Here is a 24,053-nt window from a genome sequence, read left to right as displayed (position 1 = left end):
GCTCCCCAGTACCAGCTCCTTCCACTTGACCGTATACAACGCAGAGCGGTTCGAATCGTCGACGACCAATCCCTCTCCGAGCGGCTTGATCCTTTGGCGTTGCGTAGAGATGTGGGGTCACTCTGCATCTTCTACCGCATTTACCATGGAGAGTGTTCAGAGGAGTTGTTCGGATTAATACCTGCAGCTGAATTTCATCATCGGACGTCGAGACAGAATACGAAATTCCACCCGTATCACCTCGACGTCCGCCGTTCCACAACTGAGCGTTTTTCAAGGCAGTTTTTGCCGCGCACAACCACTATGTGGAACCAGCTGCCCACTGAAGTATTTCCGAACCAATTCGACTTAGGGTCCTTCAAGAAAAGAGCGTACCTATTCTTAAAAGGCCGGCAACGCACTCGCGAGCCCTCTGGCATTGAGAGTGTCCATGGGCGGCGGTATCACTTAACATCAGGTGAGCCTCCTGCCCGTTTGCCCCCCGTTCTATAAAAAAAAAAAAAAAAAAAAAAGAGAGGTAGAAAAAAAAGAGAGAGATAGAGTTAGTGACATAGAGAAAAATGTATGAGTTTTATATTATACGTATTCAGTTATATTTTGGAAGTAGTTTAAATTAGGCATTCAACAAGATATCAAATTTCATAGTAATTAAAAGCTTACCTCGAAAAATGGCAACACCTCGTCAGGGAGATGCACCGCAGTAATGCGAAGCGGCGCCTCAAACTGATTGTGGGCGTAGACCTCACGCTCTTTGAACGCTGACTTCTCATCAGACGTTATTATACTGAAGAAGAGAACCAGATTTTGACGTGACAACGTCTTATAATTCGATGGAGCCTGCTGCACGCACGAAAAAACATGACTCATGCGACGTTACCTCGCTCTGAGGCGTTCCATTTAAGGCTTGAGGTGCAAGCGAGAGCGCGGAACGAGCGACAAAGAGGCACAATCGGCCTCCGCGGCAGCGTTCGTTCGTTAAAAAATTGACATAATTGTATTTATGCGTACAAATAAATGTAAGTTGATCAATTCAATTGTGATTTCCATTTACCTCCTTCTCTATATCCATACAAAATACCTATCAAACAAATGTTTTTTTTTTTTTTTTAATGCAACCATCCCATCAATATTTTTTATGACGTTGTCACGTTCAACTATCGTCAGTAAACCGACTTTACAGACAACCGATTTTTTTTGTTAACAAATGTGTTGAGTCCACCATCACCTGAATGTCGAGGCTCTTGTCACCACGGGCCTAGTGAGAAGATTGAAGAGACAGAACCAATGATGATGAAGATTAAATTAATTAATTTAAAAAAGGGTGCGTGTACTTATATGTACTTATATTAACAAATTAGAGTCTTCTCATACACAAAGTCTGTATGAAGAACTGGTCATCTCAAATCTAGGTAAAGACTGTATTAGGTCCACTGCAACAATTGACTTGACAGGTGATGACTCTGTATCACATACATCAACTCAATTCAATTGTAACAGCAAAAACAAATTAAAGAAATATAATAAATTGCAAAAATTCATTAAAAAAACTAAAAAATTAATAAATGGAAATAATATTTACAAAAATCATATAAACCTATCAAAAAAATATAAAAATGTTTTAAATCAATGTAAAATGTTTTCATGTGAGGTTGAATCAGTAAAGAATAAATATGAAACTGACATTCTCACATTAAATTCTAGGATTACAAGTCTTCATAATTCTCTTCAAGATATGACAGATAAATATAGTTGTGCCCAGCAACAAATAGGGGAGCACATATTGGCCATGGATGAGGTTCTGCTACTGTCTCAATACAATGAACAACGCTTCTTGTCATTGACCAACAATTGCCAGTGTGGTTTTAATGGGACAAATGCGGAGCCTCCATTGTTATCATGTGAGCCCAGTGTGCAGAGTGACAGTTTCATAGAAAAAGTCAGTGTAAATAAAAGTGAAATTCTGTTATTTAGTGATGATATAGGGAAAAATATTGGTACTAAATTATATCAGTCCTCCGGCAAAATTGTAACAAATCATTGTATGCCCGGAGCCACCCCTGTAACCATTTTCAACAAAGTCTTGTGTGGAAATTACACAAATAACACAACTTTAATATTGCTTTTTGGGAGAAGGGGAAATGTAGGACAAAATGAATTGTTGTCATTTATTGATAAATTAAAATCACTTAATGTAGAGAATATTGTCTTGCATACATTTCCTTACATCAAAGGTGCACCAAAGGAAAATAAAATTAGATATAAGTTAAATATGCTATTGCACAATTCATTAACTACTAACAATATACAATTAAATTGTGACTTAAGTACACTACCTAATTTAATGGATATAAATTGTGTATTTAAAAATAAGTATGTATTGACAAAGGATAGGTTCCGCCTACCTAATTATTATTTACAACAGATAGCTACTATGCTATCTTACTTTTTATTTACAACTAAAGCTAAACATTTAGCTTTTCAGACAACTGCTTCTATTGAGCAGCTAGCTTTTGAGACAACTGCTTCTATTGAGCAGCTTAGCTTAAGAGAATGTAGTGATACTTGCAGTAGCACTTCATTAAGTATTAATAATTTAAATTAGATAGTGTGACAATAGAGGCAAACTCTAGCAATAATTTAGTACAACTCAGCTCAACACAAACATGTAATATTACTAACAACAACTGTTTAAACTTGATGCATCAAAACATGCAAGGTATGTTGGGCAAAGAATTAGAATTGGAGTTGTTTTTAAAATCAAGAAAAATTGATGTCCTATGCATTACCGAACATTGGCTTAGAGAATGCCAAATCATCTTTAACTTTGATCAGCACCAAGTTGCAAGTTCGTTTTGCAGATTGTCGGCGATTCATGGGGGCTCTTTGATTATTGTTAATAAAAATTTAAAGTATAAAGAGCGTAATGACATCGTGTGTCTGTCTGTAGAACACTCTTTGGAGGTAGCCTGTATAGAGATTGAGAATTGCATTATTTTAAGTGTTTATAGACCACCAAGTGCATCTTACGATTTTTTTGAAGCAAAGTTGGAGGAAATTTTGTGTAAAGTTAGTTTTAAGAACAATAAGTATATTATTGTATGTGGTGACTTCAATATAAATTTATTAGAAAATACCTCCATTAGTAAAAAATTCAATCTGTTATTAAAATCTTACAATCTTGTTAACTTGTTTCTTGAGCCCACTAGAATTACAAGCTCCACTGCTACATGTATAGATAATGTATTTACAGATGCAGAGGCAATGCAAACCTCAATTACAACTGATCTTAGCTCAGATCATTGTGGACAGTTAGTGGCGCTAAAATGTAAAGTGGTGAAACAAGTAAATAAGAGCAGTGTGTTTGTTCCAGTAAATAAAAAGCGAATGGTGAGATTTAGACATAATATAGGTAAACACCTACCTTTATTACCGGTAGGTACTACCGTTGATATACAATACAACAATCTAAGTGATTGTATTAATAAAGAGTTCAACACCATCTTTACCCCAAAGAAAGTCTCTCATTCGCAGTGTAAATCGTTTAGTGATTGGGCGACAGCGGGAATTTATAAAAGTAGACAACGGTTGTATGACCTTTACGCTGAAAAGTCATACAATCATAATGAAGAATTTATTCTTTATGTTCGAAATTATTCGAAATTATTTAAGAAAGTTTGTTACGCGGCCAAGTCCTTAAATATTAAAAACAAGATTAAAAATAGTAGCAATAAAACTAAAATGACTTGGAAGATAATTGATAGTGAAACTGGAAGAGTCAGGGATCGCAATCAAGACATCGAACTATGTGTCGATAACACTATAATCAAATCTAACGAAGAGATAGCGATTGTTTTTGATAAGTACTTTTCTGACATTCCAATTTCGACTACAAAGTCTCTTCAATCATCTCCCGCCCTCGCTGAATCGCTGCTCAAAGATAATGTAAACGAGTGCAAAGTCAGTTTTACATTCCGACCCATTGGTGCCGACGATATAGTGAGGATATTTAGAACCATAGATATTAAGAACACTACCGATCTTTGGGGTATTTCTGTAAAAATAATTAGTAGCATAATTGATGTAATTGCTCCCCATCTAGCTATAATTTTCAACAATTGTATTAAAAGTGGCGAGTTTCCCGATCTAATGAAACATAGTAAAGTCATTCCATTATTTAAAGCAGGTAGTATGTCCGACCCCAGTAACTTTAGACCAATTTCCGTACTACCTACTTGTAGTAAAATATTTGAAAAAATTATATTAAATCAACTGGTAAGTCATTTTAACGTAAACAAATTATTACATAATAATCAGTTCGGTTTTACCAAGGGTCGCTCGACAGCCGATGCCGGTGTTGAGTTATATAGATATATAATTAAGGCTTGGGAGGAGTCGCATGACGCTTTAGGTGTTTTCTGCGACTTATCCAAAGCATTTGATTGTGTCCAACACGAGACCTTAATCGGGAAACTCCGCCATTATGGCATCAAGAATACCGCACTGAATCTTCTGACTTCCTATTTACACGGAAGAACTCAGAAGGTTGAAGTGAATGGTAAGAGGTCCTCTGGGTCGGCAGTAGATATGGGGGTACCACAGGGCTCAATTCTTGGCCCTTTCCTCTTTCTTGTTTATATAAATGATCTACCTTTCATGGTAGAGAGAAAACATCAGATAGTTTTGTTTGCTGATGACACGTCCTTGATTTTTAAAATCAAACGACAAATAACAAATTTTGACGATGTGAACAATGCTCTGTCTTCGATTGTCCATTGGTTTAGTATGAATAACCTTCTACTTAATGCAAAAAAGACAAAATGCATTAAATTTTGTGCAAAAAATTCAAGGATTATGGATACTAGACCAATTATAAACGGTGAGGAATTGAATCTGGATGATACAACTGTATTTCTCGGAATCACCATGGATTCAAAACTTCAGTGGTCCCCTCATATTAACGGATTGGCGAAGAGACTTAGTTCTGCAGCCTACGCGGTTAAAAAAATTCGCTCTCTAACTGATGTCGATACAGCTAGACTTGTTTATTTTAGTTACTTTCATAGCTTAATGACTTATGGCTTATTATTATGGGGTCATGCTGCTGATGTCGAAACTATTTTCATCCTGCAGAAGAGGGCTATTCGTGCAATCTATAATTTAAAATGTAGGGAATCTCTTAGAGATAAATTCAAGGAAATTAATATACTTACCTTTCCCTCGCAATATATTTATGAAAATATTATGTATGTATACAAAAATAGTGATAAGTTTACTAGAATAGAACATACGCACAATGTTAATACACGGAACAAACGCAGGCTGCAATTTCCCCGTACTGGACTATCTAAAGTTAGTAATTCTTTTTTGGGGAAAGGGATACTCTTCTTTAATAAAATCCCAGAAGCTCTTTTATCACTGCCTTTCAATAAATTTAAGAAATGTATTAAAGAAAAGCTGTGTAAAAAGGCTTACTATAAAGTCAACGATTATCTAATTGATAAAAGGGCCTGGGACTAGTGCTAGACAGGCTACTTCTAATTAATTTGCGATATTTGTTATAAATAAGTGTTGTTTGATGATTTGCTGTTTTAAAAGAGTACCGAGAGTTTTTTACGCCGGCTTTTTCTCTCGGCCTACACCCTCTGTCTTCTTTGCCGATGAGTAGGGATGCCTTCAAATTTAATGACGTGGAATAAGTGATACATGTATCTTACGTTCCATAATAAACATATTTTATTTTTATATTTTTATTTTTTTACGCGCGTAAGAAGTTATACTTCTTTGACATTATTAAAAATAGTTGATTGCATACAAATAATTAATTACAATTAAATAATCAAAGACTGGAAAAGGAGTCATTATAGTCAATAAAGTTCAGTTTACATTTGAAAATTTAAATAAATCAATATTTATTATTATTCTCTTACATTAAGTGTGCTACTCTCTTACAATGCCGTAGCATCTTCCGTGGGCAATTTCATTCTGTTAATTTTGTGTAACGGTGCGCGCGCATCGTAAAATTTCACTCTCATCAATTTTTCATAACGCGCCTAAAGAAGTATAACTACAAAAATAAAAATAGAGAGAACAAGAGACTCACTCGAGCGTATCCGGTTGAAAGGCGAGCGTCCCGGGCAAGAGCGTGAGGCTGTAGGGCACGGAGGCCTTTCCCAGACGCACGCAGCCTCCGCACCAGGCCACGCCCTCTTTGCTCTCGCCGTTGCTTTGCTCATCCACCTTCTGGCGGGACAACGCCCAAAGCTCTGCATCTGTGATCATACAGTATGTGGATATAATGGACTGGGTCTACGGGTTGCAAAGAAATATCTGAAGGGAATGTCACAACTTTTGGATGTATTATATACATTTGTATATAAAAAGTCAAAAGTCAAAATTCATATAGGTAACACAATGTACACTTATGAACGTCAAAAAATAAATATACTTTAAATGCTTCTGGGGGCCTCATAGCCTAGCGGTCTTATTAAGTGGCTGCTAGGTGAGGGGTACCGGGTTCGATTCCCGGTTCGAGGGTAAGTTTTAATTTAATTTAAATTTGTTCTCGGCCTTTGGGAGGGTTGTGCGGTACCGGGCGAGTGCCTAAACCGTACATGGAGGACACGGTCGAATTTCTAAAGACAAGCACGAATTATAAAAATCTTATACTTGACGCTGGCTAATGCACAAATCTTGCCAGAGCCATTAAAAAAAATGCTTCTAATTTAACATTTACTGCCAGTTCTCAAATCAAGGACGTAGAACGGAAGAGAACTGGCAATAAACTCTCCGCCACTCTTTTTAATCGCTATGTGTTTTTTTACACAACATTTGTAAGGAGCTGCAACCATTACACCATGTTCCACATGACATCTTAAGTAATTAATAATTATAACATAAATTAAAAACAAAGATTTTTCCTCTATCAGCAGGAGGTATGGTGAAATAGGAGTACGCAGTCAGGGCCAACGATCTCTTTCTTTGTACTCTGGCCGAGTTGACTGAAGCTGCTTGTTATGTAATTAGATATAACGTCTAACGCCCGAACCCAATAATCAATCCACAATCTCAGATTGAAAACAATATGAGATCAGACCATGACAGTCAATCGATCTCCTATCTGCATCCCAATAACCAAACCCTACGAAGACAATCCATTTTTGGCGACGGATAAAATGCTCTTTGTCGTTCTATTTTACCGAGTTTAGTTCTTATATTTGATAATCAATGTAAACCAAATAAAGTAAATAAAACCGTACAAATAACATTAAAATATACATGTGTATGTTTAAAAACATAAAACATAACAAACAGTTTTTTTTATTATTTAAAAATCTGGTGTAAGTTAAAATCTGTTAAAATAATTAACTGTTGAAATCGAGCTTTCGTCAACTGTCATTTTCATACAAAGGTCTATCCAGAGACACCGATACGACCTTCCATGGATAGCTTGTATCGACAGATGGCTTCTACAATCCGTCGATTGGTTATTGGCACACTTGTTACAACATTTGGATTAAGATTACTATCTCAGATGGTGGATTATGGATTGATATAGGTTATTGGGTTCGGGCGTAAGTACACACACATATATGGTCGCTGTAGAATGATAACCTCGTATGTCCAGACACAACAAACTGCGACCAGATCGGTCCTTGGTGCCTGCTCATTGTCCCAGTCCCAAAAACCCCTGGTTAGTTTAAACTTACAGTTAAATGTGAGTTTTGCGACTCGACTGAAGTCCTCAAACGGCTCCAAATGTGACTTGAGCACCGTCAAATGTGCTCCACTATGGACGTCTGCTCCACCTGGAAAAGTCATCTAATATATAAAATTCTCGTGTCGCGGTGTTTGTGGTTAAACTCCTCCGAAACGGCTCGACCGATTCTCATGAAATTTTGTGTGCATATTGGGTATGTCTGAGAATCGGACAACATCTATTTTTCATCCCCCTAAATGTTAAGGGTGGTCCAACCCTAAATATTTTTTTTAAAATTTTAGATATTTTTTTCTGTTTTTATTTTTTTATACATTAAAAAATACATACAACCCCAAATTTTCAACCCTCTACGATGAACCCCTATTTTTTTATTATAAATGATATATATGGCAAAACAACGTTTGCCGGATCAGCTAGTATGAAATATAATAATATGAAACAATAGTGTTGACCTAGTGGCTTCAGCGTGCGACTCTCATACCTGAGGTCGTAGGTTCGATCCCCGGCTGTGCACCAATGGACTTTCTTTCTATGTGCGCATTGCACATTTGCTCGAACGGTGAAGGAAAACATCGTGAGGAAACCGACATGTCTTAGACCCAAAAAGTCGACCGCGTGTGTCAGGCACTAGAGGCTGATCACCAACTTGCCTTGCATCAGATTTAACAATGATCATGAAACAGATTCAGAAATCTGAGGCCAAGACCTAAAAAGAGGTTGTAGCGCTACTGATTTTTTATATGTAATAATAAGTGATGGAGGGTACCTATATTATATCCCCTTTATCCCTTTCCTCCCCTGATTTTAATGAAAAAACTAATCGCACATTTCGATTCAACTTTTGGTTTCCAAGAATTTTGAAAACATACATTATGAATATCTAATGAAAATTAAAAAAAACCTTATTTTATTGAAGTCGTTAAATAAATACTGCGTTACTGACCATTAGCGACATGCGCATGCGCACAAGGCGGCGGAGGTGCTGGGGCGGTTCTCCAGCAGCTGGCCGCGTCTAGAGCTGCGTCTAGCCTCACGCCAGATGCTGCACTGTTCGCCGCTTCCACGAACACCTGGATTCGCATTTTTTATTAATTGTTTAATTTAATTAATATATAACCTTTGTTATTAAATATATCAAAACTAAAAAAAAATGTTTAATATGAAACTCGATAACACATTTCGTTTTCAAGCATAGACAATGTGTGGGTAATATGCATTGATTACAAAAAACCCAAGATGCACACTCAACGTCTAAAAAACGTCCTCAAAAAATGAGCGCAACATTCTAAATTGTGCGCTCATTTCAAATAGTCTCGCGTCGCTCGCGTCTGGGAGCAGTCGTTAAAAATGCCAAAGTGTTCTGTGAGAAATTGTAAAAATATAACGTCAAGAAGGCTAAAAAAGGATGGGATATCGTATTTTCGGTAAGTAAAAAACTTTATTGATTAGTTTTTGTTGTTTTTATGACTGATTATAACAAGCAATGTGTGATTTTTATTTATTTTTTCTAAAAATTTCATTCAACGCACAAACTTCTATACGGCTTCAATGGCTGCAAATATGATAATCAAAGACCCCCGTCCCCCCCATACTGCTTACGTAATACTTGAACGGCCCCAAATAAATAAATATAGGTGTAGACATTAATATCCGAAAAAATAATTATATTGTTTTTTTTAATAATGGTAATAAAAGTGTTTCTACAACAATTACCAAAAAACATTCCGACTAAAATATACTTTTATACCACCACACCCCTAACTGACTTTAGCTATAAGAATAGAAGTTCTCACCGAATGCTCCGGGTCCTTGGAGCCCCGCGGGCGAAGCCTCAAATGCAGCGGTCTCGTGTGTTCTCCGGGTGGTGCACTACGGGCTTCCACGCACACCACTAAACCACCGCCCGGGATGTTCGCCTTGATCCTGAGAATAGAGTATTACTTATAAAGAGGAAACATTTGTTGATCTTTTACCAAACCGGATGCAACGGAAAAAGCGACAGTAAAAAGAGACAGACGCATAAATTTGTAGGATTTAGCGTGGGAGAGAATGAGATGGGAAGAATTGTGCAGTGTATAAACTTTAAATTGGCGTGTATTTGATCATTTTCTGAATTAAAAAAAACATAGATGTGCAAAAAATTAAATAAGTAATAATCATCGAATTTCAAACTTCCATTATTTTAGTTTTTATCAAATTAAAGATTGATATTGATATTAAACTTATAAATGAAAATTTAACATAGTCCTACATTTAGTTAGTGAAAAAAGTATAATTTACATATTATTTTATTTTAATATACATTATAAAAACTTTGTTTTTAATGGTTTCACTTCTACCACGTGTGAATTGCACACATGAGTTTTTTTTTAGTAATATATAATCAACTCTTAATTAACTTACATTCATACAATTGCATTTTTGACAATAAACTTAATGCTATGTATTATTGTGAGAGACTGGTGCTTGAAAAAGGTTGGGAAAACCTGTTATTACAAGTCACCAGTCCCTCTTGGACATGGCAAAAAGTATTGCTAATACAACTTTTAAAAACGAACAATAAATAATTTATTAAAAATATAAAAAATGTTATCTACCGAAGGATCCAACATTTATATATTATTTTTTAAGATGTCACGTGGTCTTGGTGTAATGGTTGCAGCTCCTTACAAAGGTTGTGTAAAACAAAAAACTTGGTGATTAAAAAGAGTGGCGGAGAGTTAATTGCCAGTTCTCTTCCGTTCTACACTCTAGATGTGAGAACTGGCAGTAAATGTAAAATTAGAAGCATTTAATGTATATTTCTTTTTGACGTTCATAAGTGTACATTGTGTTACCTATATGAATAAATGATTATAAATAACTAGCCGTTTCGCGCCCGCTTTGCTGGACGAATTAAAATAAATTTTATGTTTCATTATTTTAATTTTTTTCATATTTTTATTATTCTTCTTTTTAACTTCCCGCTAAGAAAATTGAAATATTTCGAAAATCGAGTTTTTAACAGATGTTGACGTTTTGCGGTTCTAGGAAGCCTCTTTTGTTTTTATTAGCGGGAAAAATTTTCATAAAAGTAAAACAGAAATAAAAAAATTAAGGAACGTTGGAATTAAAAAAATAAATAGCCATAAACCATCTAGGAAAATTTTCGCATCGAATGGTGGTAGTTTCATGTCGATACGATCAGTGGTTTAAGCGTGAAAGAGCCTCAAACGAACACCATTTTCTTTTTATATATATAGATAGATAAATAATATATAAAATTCTCGTGTCGCGGTGTTTGTGGTTAAACTCCTCCCAAACGGCTTGACCGATTCTCATGAAATTTTGTGTGCATATTGAGTATAACTGAGAATCGGACAAAATCTATTTTTCATCGCCCTAAATGTTAAGTACCCCTAATTTTTTTTTTTAATTTTTAGATAATTTTTTTTATGATACAGCATTCAAAAAGACATACAACCCCTAATTTTCACCCCTCTACGATCAACCCCTATTTTTTTATAAATGATAAACATGGCAAAACGACGTTTGCCGGATCAGCTAGTCAATAATATAAAAATTGGTACTCACCGCACATACGCAGCCAAGGGCTGTTTGTGAGTAGGAGAAATCCTTAATCGGACGAGGGCCCGCCGTTCCCTGGGAGGGATGGTCCAGATATCGCGAGGGGCTCGGGACTCCCCACTAGCGAGGCGAAGGCCTAGCCATCCGCCAGACGAATACACTTCACTCACCTACAATAAATTATAAGAGCTACAACCCTTCATCTTCCGATTTCGTGATTATTCATTAATAGGCAAGTTGGTGATCGGGCCTGATAGGTGTCATGACAATCTCCAGCCTCGTGGGAAGTTCGAAACGTATTTTCCCAAGAAAATAAAGTACATTGAAGTATCAGACGAAATAAACATAGTTCATACTGGACAGTCGAAAATAATAATAATAACGCGTAATTTAATCCCCGCCCCGCATCGTAAAGGTGGGAACTGACCAACGTTACGAGGTGTAATGTAACATGTAATGTAAAGGTGGGAACTGACCAACGTTACGAGGTGTAATGTAACATGTAATGTAATGTTACACAGCGAGCATTCGTGCAGTTAGTACGTCGTGTTACGTCGTGTTTCCCCGTAACACGACGTACTGACTGCACGAATATTCGCTGTGTAACATTACATTACATGTTACATTACACCTCGTAACTTTGGTCAGTTCCCACCTTAATGTTAAACAGCGAGCATTCGTGCAGTCAGTACGTCGTGTTACGGGGAAACCAGCGAGCAACAAGCCGCTCGTTGCTCGCTTTGAGTGCTCCACCCGGCTGTCGGTTTTTTGGCGAATCCTTTGACTGTTACGCGGTTCAGTAATTACGCGTCGCACGTCGCGAGTGATCATGATTATGATTTTCTATAAATTGTGTCTTTTTTAAGTACTTTTGGTCCAATTAAATTCAACAGTTCTTCAAAATCGAGACCTGTGTACAAAGTTTTTATACTGTCCAGTAATCATTTGGTTTTTAATATTGCAATCAATTACAAACCACCTCATACGCCTGTGTTTTTAAATAAGTTTTATGTCCAGTAAGATTTTTTCTTCTTCTTAATTTGGATGAAACAATAATTAAATAGAATGAAAGATATCAACATTATCACTATCACATCTCGTGAACACTGGCGACGATAGTGGAGCACCGAGTTTTGACAAGCATGTTACGCCGATTTTAGAACACAGCGTAACATGCTCGATGCGTAACACGCTCGATGCGAATGCTACATTACATCTCGTAACTTTGGTCAGTTCCCACCTTAACGTTTTACAAAAGGACCCCCCCCTCCAAAATTCGTTACGTAATACTTGAACGCTCCCTTGAAGTCGGAAAAATTTATTAATTAAATTTTCCTAAAATTTATAAAAAATAGTGGTAACAATAAAAAGCTTTACTTCTGTATAGTTATATACCTGTATAGTTTTGTCGGTGGGATTATATAAGGTGAGCTCCGGTTCGACAGATGCATTGTGAGGCACACGCAATCCAACAAGTGGCCAAACGTCATATTCACTGGCCACGCCTATCGCTGACACCTGAATTCCAAATTCAAAAATTATCCGACACACATCCATGTAAATAAATAGACTTCTTTTATATTGTTAATTATCTGTCATGTGTCAAAGTTTTTGCGACTATGTTAATCTGTGAAAAAAGGCGCGAGTTTTTGCTTGTCATTTCAATTGTTACAAGCATTTTTTTGTTAACATTTTCAGATTTTAATTAAGGTTTTGAAGGGCTTTTATGAAATAAACTCTTAAGAAGAACTCTTCGAGACAAGATTGACGGCTCGCTTCGTGTAGGTTCGAAGGAAATTACTTTCATTTAATTCCATCGAGCCGGCTCGGTGAGCCTTCGAACTGTGAGTTTTGCGGTCCACACGTTGATTTTTACTCGACTCGAGTAAAAATAGTAGTAAAACCGTATGTGAGTACTGACCTTTAATGTTGTTTCTAAAATTTTATTTACAGGTAATTAATTACTAATTACTTTAATATTCACGTATTAATAATTATTTCATTAACATAATAATATATAATTATTTCAGCAATATATTGAAGTTTCATTCATCATGAATGGGTAATGGGTATATCTCTAAAAGGATTCAACAGAATTTGACGAAATTTGTTAAGTTTGACTATCCTTGATTGAAATAATCTCAATGATTCTAAATTTTCCAAGAATTTTTTAGATCTGCACACCTGTTGGAACTTTAAATTGCATCCAATTGCCACAAAATTAAAGCCTATTCAAATCCAAATATAATTTTCTTTGAACGAATTTATTACATTTACAGTCGGCAATGTAACATTTAACTCACAGGATATTTGTGTACTCCAAGCGATGTATGAATGTAAAGGTGAGCTGTGACGAGACCCTCCCGTCGTCCCAGATACACCACGCTGAAACTTGTATTGCCCTGAGGTGGTATTGACTGAAAGAATACAGTAACAAATAAGAAATTATCACTATTAGACAAACTTTATTTAAATAATTTTGACAATTGACATATTAGTGCGTGAACACTTCAAAATATAGAAAGAAGGGAAGCCCGAAGTACAAAATATCGCATGCGAGCGAACAAGATACTATTCCTTACATATTGACATAGATTTTATTTAATTTATCGAGTATTTTTCAAGGGACTGAACATTCCAAATTATCTAGAGTCGACTGTATATGAAAATTGTACATTGTTCTAAGAATAATAATTTTATAGAAAAGTTGGCCGTCCGACAGATCACAGCCAAAGATTTCCGAATTGCTATAATAAAATAATATCTTTAGATCGCTACTCCTGTCTATTTTCCTGAAGAGTCGTATTTTTTAAATAGAAAATAACGCCGTGGTGAAATCCGGTTGGGTAGTCCTTGTCGTATAGACCAAATTCAGGAGTTAGAGAAGGAACAAGTTAAAAGTACCCATCACGAGCATGCCATGAAAGTGGATGAAGCGAGAGAGATAGGGACCTTAGCAAGTGGAGATCCGTGGTCTCTACCTACCCCTTCGGGAAAAAGGCTTAATATAAAGGTGATAATATAAATAAAATAATAATAAAACTTTATATAGAATAAATATAAATAGATTAGTACTGGAAACCATTTGTCATATTATAACTAACACAACCAATACCGTCTTCACCATAAGGGCACACGGGGCCCGTGCCCAGGGCCCCCATTCTCAGGGGGCCCCGAAGGACCGACAATTTCTCTCCCACATATATTCTCAAAACATTTTTGTTTTTCACAAATCAGTAATCAAAAAAGTTATCAGAAAGTATTTACAAGGCATATACTACGCCATTATATCGATTACTGTGCCTATTCCTATTGTAAATTAATAAGGATATAATAGAAGACTCAAAAGAAATATCGAAAGAAACCGTTATCGTAATCGTAACCAAAAAACCAGCAGCATTCTAATATCATTAATGACATAATATATCATACTGTATTAGATGACCTAAATGGTTATACTTAGTAATTTTTTTTTATTATAATCAGCTTTTTTTCTTTCCAAAAGGGCCCCAAATTCTTGTGTGCCCAATAGCCCCAGCCTGGTTTAAGACGGCCTTGAACACAACAGAACAGATACATTATACAAAATCTTAATAAAATACACAGTTTTTATAAATACGTTGTAAAAATGTAAGTTGTTATTTCTTTCTTCTTCATCTCTTCTGTAGAAAACGCAAAACTGAAACGCAGGAAAAGTTCGAGCTTGCCTCCCATTCCATCTCATGACAAGAATCGAACTCTTCCCGCGCCCCAATCTCGCTAGGTCTTCTTTCTTCTCATTACTTCTTCTTCAGTCGAACAGTCCCAGTCTTTGGCAAGCCTCTGTCCCCGGGTGATGGTAAGACCTGTAAGAGATGGTGCACTCAACTCTGCCAATCACGATAAGTTTTTATATATTTTTTGGATCTCTGCGTGTTATGTCCAAAAAAACGTGTGTATACTTATGTACACGCGTTAGAAGTTATACTTCTTTGGCGTAACAAGATAAAAATCTTTTCAAAATTTTTATTCTACGTTTGTAGAAAAAATGACACTTACAATAGAAAAAACTAAAATGTTGACTATAGCTAACTTCAGGGTGTCGGTTTTTTGTGACGGTGTGCGCGCGCATCGTTACAATTGATATCATCATTTTTCCCTAGCGCGCCAAAAGTATAACTTCAAAAACTCCAGATGCCTTGCTAACACAAAATGTGAATTTAGTATGATTTCCTTAGCTGTCCAGGGAGTCTAAGAAAGACTTAAATGGTAGACCAATATCTTTAGTAAACTCAAACTCAAAATATTTTTATTCATATAGGCGAACAAGTACACTTATGAACGTCAGAAAAGAAGTTAAATTAATTGTAAATTTACATTTACTATCAGTTCGCAAGTCAAGGGCGTAGAGCTGGCAAGAAGAACTGGCAAGAAACTTTCCGCCACTCTTTTTAATCGCCAAGTATTAAGTCATACAAATTGTTTGAACTGGAATTTATAAAAAGCTTTATTGTTTAATTTACGCTTAACGAGGGCTTTGAATTTATTCAGTGGTAATTCTCTAATTTCCCCTGGGAGTTTGTTGTAAAAACGAATACAATATCCATATAAGGAGTGGTTTATCTTTTGAAGCCTGGTTGGTCGTACACTCAGATTAGTTCTATTTCGCGTATTATACTGGTGAAAGTCACCATTTGTTTTAAAATTGTTTATATTTTTTTGTACATACTTCATGAATATATTGACCGGATACTTAATTCCTTAAACTTATTCCATAATATTCAACACACAAGTTTTTGATATACGTGGGTCATAAATAACACAGAAATTTAATCCAAATTCTTGTACAACATACAACAACGTCCATAAATATGATAAACAGGAAATACCAAAAGTGCGTCAATCAGAATAAATTATCAAAATCGTTTTAAGGAAGGAATTATAATTAAACATCAGAACAACAAAACCGGCTACCTATAATCACATATACAATTCTATAAAAAGATTCAGAGATATCAATCTGTTAGATTAAATAATACTGTATTTGGTTATGCTTCTTTTGGCGTGTTAGGGAAAAATGATGAGAGTCAATTTTAACGATGCGTGCGAACACCGTCACAAAAAACCGACACCCTGAAGTTAGAATAGTCAACATTATAAAAAATGTCAATTTCTTTAATTAGGTCGAAATATTTTTTTTGTGATATTTAAATAAAGTTTATTTAACTAGATAATGCGTTATAATAAAACTTTCAATGTACATATTAAATACCTTTTTTCTATTGTTGTGTTGTTTTTTCTACAAACGCAGAATAAATTTTTTGAAAAGATTTTTATCTTGTTACGCCAAAGAAGTATAATTTCTAACGCGTGTCCATATGTAAGTACACACATGTTTTTTTAAATTAGCGTAAAGTGTCTAAGGGTGACTTATGATGTCCTGTATTTGGAGCCTCCAGGTGCGATCTGGAGCAACAAATCAATATAAAGATAACTACCGATTTACCCGAAATATTAAGAAACTTCAGATCGCAACTGGAACATTTCTATACAATACTAGCAAACTCGGCGAACTTCGTTTCGCCAACAGATGGTTTCGTTTTATGTAACATTTCGTTTGGTGATCCCGCTTTTCTGTTGATTTTCTTGCTATAAACCTCACGGAGCCCGAGACCTTTCCAACGAATGCAAAACCGTGGAAATCGGTTCGTGCGTTCTGGAGTTATAGCGTCAGGAAGGAAAACCCGACTTATTTTTATATAGTAGATTTTCGAACAGTAAGATAGTTAAATGCGTCACTCACTGCAACAAACGCGTAGCGGAGGCGAGACGGGCTCCCACTCGCCTATGAATATAGAATAGGAATAGTAACACATACTTTGTAACAAACACATATTTTGTACAAATATATATATATTTGTACAAAATATGTGTTTAAAATACGGTTCTGCACCACAATAGTCGGGGTGAGAGTCACAACAACTGAGCGTTTCTTAAGGCAGTTTTTTCCGCGCACCACCACTATGTGGAGCCAGCTGCCCACTGAAGTATTTCCGAATCAATACGAGAGCGTATCAATTTTTAAAAGGCCGGCAACGCACTTGCGAGCCCTCTCGGAATGTAAGTGTCTATGGGCGGCAGTATCATTCAAGGTGCTATCAGGCGAGCCCCCCGTTAGATAAAAAAAACAAAGTTTATAACCTACGTAAGTACAATTTCTAAACGAATATGTCAATGTCAAGTGACATAATTGTCAATAAATATACGAACTGTCAAAGACGTCATATGTCATAAGCACCTTCATTATACATCCCCACATGCTAAGTCACGACTAAGTCATACTAAGTATATGTCAAAGGCCTGTTTTTTTGAAGTGAAAACTTCTTTAGCGGCGTTGTACACTTTTTTGGATTGGGTAAAAAATGTTAAACTCGCGTCAGGACACGTGACCTGATCGAAAATTCGTAAGACGGATGGAGAGTAGACAGCTGGCGCGGCGTATTTAATGTAGAAATTGTCATGTTTGTGTACGATAGCGCACTTTTATACTGATAATTAAAGCAATTCGTGCAAAATTATTCCCTAACCATTCCAAAATATCAAAAATTCACAACATTAATATTCAAGTTTTCATTTATGCCGGCACTCCCGGAGTGTTTTTTTTTTCAATGTATCTATAGAAAGGTTTAAACAAAAAACATACCGCTTTACAAAAATGTAATATAAATATCAATAACACCATGACAGACATGATTACAACCGCAGCTGTCAAAATATCAAAACAGATTATATGTATGCACGGTAGCTACACTTGATATTCTGTGTAAAATATTCTATGTAATTACAATAATGGCTAGATTTGTATCAATGTAATTCATGTCTATATATCGAATAATAACAGCCGCGGCCATTATAAAATTCAAATTAAAAATAGCTTTTATTTTAGATTGAAAGCTAGCCAACTCCTACAAAATGGTTTCCCTTGAGACCAATTTCAAATACACCAAAATTTCGATTAAAAACCTTTAAAGTTTTTGTTGTACACTCAGTATGAAAGGTAATTTCAAATATGAATCAAAAATTTGTATAAAATTTTGGAGTTGGACTTGGAGCTTTGATTTCAGTTATAGCCACGATGTATGTACACATTGTTTAAGTGACATATATATATATTTAAGTTATATATACATACATTTCAGATTTCTAATTAGTAAATTTCTTATAGACTATTTTTATGTATGGGAGAAATTTTGTAGCAGGTTACGCGCCATGTTGCTTTTTGAAGTCAAACTTCTTTATCGGCGTTGGAAAAAAATTTACACACATTTGTCACATTTTTCGGTTACGCGCCATCTTTTTCTTGTCCCTACCACGGTTGATCCGAAGAGATTCGAAGCCATTAGTAACAAAAATATATAATAACGATAACAATGATAGTAATACTAATAATTCTATTACAATTAATGAAATTCTGTAATAATCTTAGTACATACTACATAGTAGTACAGTAATAAGTTAAAATGAAATAATTGTATTTGTATTCATGTCTATGATAATAAAAGCCTTTTGTTAAACTTTATCTAATTTAACTTTATTTAACCAATTTCTGTAAAGTTGCATATAGTAGATCATTTTTCGAAAAATAAGGTCATAAAGAAGTTTCACTTCTTACGTGTGTACACCTAGTACACGCACACATTTTTATTTTTTATTTTAACTTCTGATAATAACAAATAAAACATTTGTAATTGTAAGAACGCGCCAAAACGCTAAACAAGATGGCGTCGCACCAGTCCCTACGACGTATCACACTAACGTACGACGACGACGACGTATTACACATAAACAGACTTCAAGATTTTCGAGTCAATTGTCATAAATCACACAAATTAGACAGGAAGACATTGGAAGTGAGCTACTTGACGATATTTTAAAAACCATTTCAGATCATTTATTAATGACTATGAAACCTAATGGGCTTTTATTAAAATTAAACATTAATAATTTCAAAAAACCCGCCAAAACGCTTCTCTAGACAAGATGGCGTCGCACTAGTCCCTATCACGTACCATGCCAGTCACGTAAATAAATATTAAGTTCATAACGTTACCATTATTAAATTAAATATATATATTAGATCAATAGTCTCCGGTGAAATTAAACGCGAAGACATTATACATCAAAATCAAAATTCGTTTATTCAATTTAGATGCTTCTTAGAGCATGCTTATGAATGTCAACAACGTTTACAAAATTCACGAAAGAGCAAGACTAGGCCATCCGTTCGCAAAACTACTAGGAGGCCTAGTTCTGAGAAGAACGGGCAAGAAACTCGGCAAGTTTTGTCCTCCCTTTACATTATATATATACATCATAGTCTATTTTACTAATACGGTATTGTCCAACGTTTACCATACGTATTGTGCAATTTTAAAATGGACTCGATGCTTTTCGTTATTTTTTTTAAATTTACTTACTGTGTTTATGTAAACAATTTCCTATCTTCCTATCATTTAAATTTCTTAACTGAATATTAAAAAAAAAATTTATGTAATAGGAGGCAAACGGGCAGGAGGCTCACCTGATGTTAAGTGATACCGCCGCCCATGGACACTCACAATGCCAGAAGGCTCGCAAGTGCGTTGCCGGCCTTTCAAGAATTGTTACGCTCTTTTCTTGAAGGACCCTAAGTCGAATTGATACGGAAATACTTCAGTCGGCAGCTGGTTCCACATAGTAGTGGTGCGCGGCAAGAACTGCCTTAGAAAACGCTCAGTTGTGGAACGACGGACGTCGAGGTGATACGGATGGTGGTCAATTTTTGAAGTGAAACTTCTTTATCGGGGTTGGAAAAAAAATTAGTGTAACATGTGTAACGGTTACGCGTCACATGTTTCGGTTACGCGTCACATTTGACCGTTACGCGCGTCTTTTTCTCGTCCCTACCACGGTTGATTCGAAGAGATTCTAAACCATTAATTACAAAAATTTATAATAACTATTACAATGATACTAAAAATTATATCACAATTTATGAAATTCTGTAATAATCTTAGTGGTAATAAGGTAAAATGAAATAATTGTATTATTTGTATTCAAGTCTGTGTTAAAAATAAGCCTTTTGTTAAACTTTATCTAATTTAACTTTATTTAACCAATTTCTGTAAAGTTAGTTGCATATAGATAATTTTTCGAAAAATAAGGTCATAAAGAAGTTTCACTTCTAACGTGTGTACACTAGTACACGCACATTTTTATTTTTTATATTAAAAGTATATGTATGTTACATAAGGCATAAGAATTTTACAAAAATAGTTGGGTGACCATGGACTAATCTGTGATCTTTTTGTGTCACGTCACCTACGTCAATCAATACTTCTAAGTATGGATTTTTTCATAAATTACTTACAAATTATTTTACTCCATAACGCTTGTTTCAATGATGTTTTATACAGATAACACTCAAGCTTTATTTTCTCTACTGTTAAATACCTTTATAGACTTCTTAAAGTGAAACTTCTTTAGGCGCATGAGGGTAATTTTTTTACGGATGAGGCGCAATAATAATACTTTTAGCATCACGAAGATGTGCAGCGTTTTTGTCGAAGAAAAGGGAGAGAGCGATTGAGACCGATTGAAATTGAGTGAGAAGGAAATTAAAATTTAGTAAAGAGAACTTATGAAATATTAGTATTATATATTTTATGCAAAATAATTTATTGAAATCGCAAATGGCGAATTCTAAATTAAAATGCCATGTGTTTTTACTACCGAACTATTATTTTCATCCCTCTACGATCAACCCCTATTTTTTATTTGTTAATTAAAATCTTATGATTTCAACTCTAAGGTATATAGAGAAAACTTCACAAAAAACCATAAAAAGTTTTCATTCCAGAAAACCGAACAGTCTCTGGGGTAGCATAGCAAAATTTTCCATGTTGGTATGTACTAAAAAGGTAGGCTAAGTTAAATCACATTAACGCGAAACGAAGTTCGCCGGGGCAGCTAGTGTATTTATATATTTTTAATGTATTTTTAATTGTATAATTATCGGTGTAGATATTATTGTTTAGTTCTATCCTTTTAGAATAATTATGTGGAAAAAAAATACATTATATACTTGTGTCTAGCAATAAATGTGTTTCATTAAATAAATAAAAAATAAAATATTTTCATTATTGAACATAAGATACAGGTATCACTTATCCCACGTCATTAAATTTAAAAATCTACTCATCGGCAAAGAAAACAGAGGGTGTAGGCCGAGAGAAAAATCCGGCGTAAAAAACTCTCGGTACTCTTTTAAAATAGCAAATCATCAAACAACAATTATTTTAAAACAAATATCGCAAATTAATTAGAAGTAGCCTATCTAGCACTAGTTCTTTTATCAACTAGATAATCGTTAACTTTATAGTAAGCCTTTTTACACAGCTATTCTTTAATACATTTCTTAAATTTATTAAAAGGCAGAGATAAAAGAGCCTCTGGAAGAGTATATTACTAAAGGGTATTTCAACAAGAAGTTTGTTTTTCAATTGTGGCAACACCGAGAACGTGATAGTTTTGACATTTAGTTTTTGGCGGTATTCGTAGCAGGTGCTTTGGCAATTATTACAATGAATTCAATTTCGCTCGAAAATCGCATTAAAATAATTCAAATCCACTATAAAAATGGTGGTTCTGTTAAAGTTACATTTCGTAAAATTCGTGATATTTTCGGCCAGCATAATCGTCCTTCTGAGACCGCTGTTAAGAATTTGGTCGCGAAATTTGAGTCGACAGGCTCGGTACAAAATGTGCCAACACCAACACGTGTTCGACCGGGTCGTTCAACAGAAAACATCGCCGCCGTGAGCCACAGTGTTGAAGAAGATCAAAATTTGTCAATTTCACGACGTTCTCAACAATTGGGGTTATCCAAAAGCACAACATGGCGAATTTTGCGAAAGGATTTGGCTTTGAAGCCTTACAAGATTCAACTGGTGCAGGAATTAAAGCTGATCGACCATTCAAATCGCCGCAGATTCGCTCAGTTCATTCAGGAACAACCTGCTGGTTTTTCTGAAAAAATCATTTTTTCAGACGAAGCCCATTTTCATTTGTCAGGGTACGTCAACAAGCAAAATTGTCGCATTTGGGCTTCTGAAAATCCTAAAGCAATTATTGAGAAGGCTTTGCATACTCAACGTGTTACTGTGTGGTGCACTATGTGGTCTGGAGGCGTGATTGGGCCGTTTTTTTTCGAAGATGAGGCTGGAAATGCGGTAACAGTCAATGGATCACGGTATCGCGAGATGTTAACCACTAAATTTTGGCCTATTATTGATGACATGGATATCACTGAAATGTGGTTTCAACAGGACGGTGCCACATGTCACACAGCCAATGAAACGATCAATTTATTGCAAACCAAATTTCCCGAGCGCATAATTTCGCGAAATTCAGCTGTTAAGTGGCCAGCCAGATCGTGTGATTTAACACCACTGGATTATTTTTTGTGGGGCTATGTTAAAGACAGAGTCTATACGGAGCCAATCGAATCGATTGCAGCCTTAAAACTCAAAATCCGTGATGTCATTAACGAAATAGACCCTCCATTTTGCCAAAAAGTGATTAAAAATTTTGATGAAAGAATCAACATCTGTCAGCGTGGTCGTGGTGGACATTTGCCAGATATCATTTTTCATTCATAATTGCCAAACTTTTCTCTTTGTTATACAATAAAAATTTTATTCATTTTCCTCTAAATTCTTTGTTTTATTTTGTTTTAGAAAACAAAGTTCTTGTTGAAAAACCCTTTATATTAACTATATTAATATATTACTAACTTACTATTAATGATAAACCAAAGACAATTGAACGCGGGTATAAGCTACGGCTTATAAAAATGTTGACATCTGCGCTTGAGACTGTTTGACCCAGTTCCCAACTGGTTTAAGTGACATGAAAGGGTTAATATGAAATAATTGTTGCGAAAAATAAATGTTCAAGGGACACGGAACAATGTTCGTTTAACTTGACATTACATAACATTTGGAACATGGTGTAATGGTTGCAGCTCCTTACAAACGTTGTGTAAAACAAAAACATGGCGTTTAAAAGAGTGGCGGAGAGTTTATTGCCAGTTCTTCAAACTCAAAACTCAAACTAAAAATATCTTTATTCAAGTGGGAAACCAAGTACACTTTTGAATTGTCAAGTTAAATTAATTGTAAATTTACATTTACTACCAGTTTGCAAGTCAAGGGCGTAGAGCGGGTAAGAAGAACTGGCAAGAAACTTTCCGCCACTCTTTTTAATCGCCAAGTATTGTCATACAAATTGTTTGAACTGGAGCAAATCAATCCCAAGGATTAGGATCATTTAAGTATTCCTCAAATTTATAAAACGTTTTATTGATTAATTCCCGTTTAACGAGGGCTTTGAATTTATTTAGTGATAATACTCTAATTTCGCTTGGGAGTTTGTTGTAACTTCTCTTCCGTTCTACACCCTTGATTTGAGAACTGGCTCTAAATGTAAAGTTAGAAGCATTTCATATACATTTCTTTTTTTGACGTTCATAAGTGTACATTGTACCTATATGATTAGATGAACTTTTGACATTGCACGTACAGTTGGAGATGATGCAGAGAGCAGGAAAGACTTGGAGCAAGGTGAAATGCTCAAGGTCAACCGCGATGGAGACTGATGATGACGGGTTGACACGTCTTTTTGGATTTTTTTACATTTTAAGTTGTACTTACTAACTTATTATCTTTATATATATTATTCTTCTGTGAGT

General features: G+C 35.3%; 1 protein-coding gene across 2 annotated transcripts in view; it reads right to left on the bottom strand.

Annotated features, from left to right (window-relative positions):
- LOC125061943 (transmembrane protein 131 homolog) overlaps positions 1 to 24,053 on the bottom strand; it is a 45,684-nt gene that overhangs the window by 14,366 nt on the left and 7,265 nt on the right. For both annotated transcript variants that reach the window (XM_047667577.1, XM_047667578.1), the window contains exons 4-11: positions 13,588 to 13,701; positions 12,680 to 12,802; positions 11,291 to 11,454; positions 9,511 to 9,640; positions 8,661 to 8,787; positions 7,707 to 7,805; positions 6,101 to 6,269; positions 661 to 784 (exon numbers count right to left, since the gene is read on the bottom strand). In XM_047667577.1, coding sequence (XP_047523533.1) covers positions 661 to 784; positions 6,101 to 6,269; positions 7,707 to 7,805; positions 8,661 to 8,787; positions 9,511 to 9,640; positions 11,291 to 11,454; positions 12,680 to 12,802; positions 13,588 to 13,701 — 1,050 coding nt within the window. The remainder of the gene's footprint in view (positions 1 to 660; positions 785 to 6,100; positions 6,270 to 7,706; positions 7,806 to 8,660; positions 8,788 to 9,510; positions 9,641 to 11,290; positions 11,455 to 12,679; positions 12,803 to 13,587; positions 13,702 to 24,053) is intronic.

This window comes from Pieris napi, chromosome 24 (assembly GCF_905475465.1).
Source record: "Pieris napi chromosome 24, ilPieNapi1.2, whole genome shotgun sequence".
Taxonomy (NCBI): Eukaryota; Metazoa; Arthropoda; class Insecta; order Lepidoptera; family Pieridae; genus Pieris; species Pieris napi.
The sequence above is the reverse complement of the archived record's forward strand: the minus strand, read 5'-3'. Positions and strand labels throughout refer to the sequence as shown.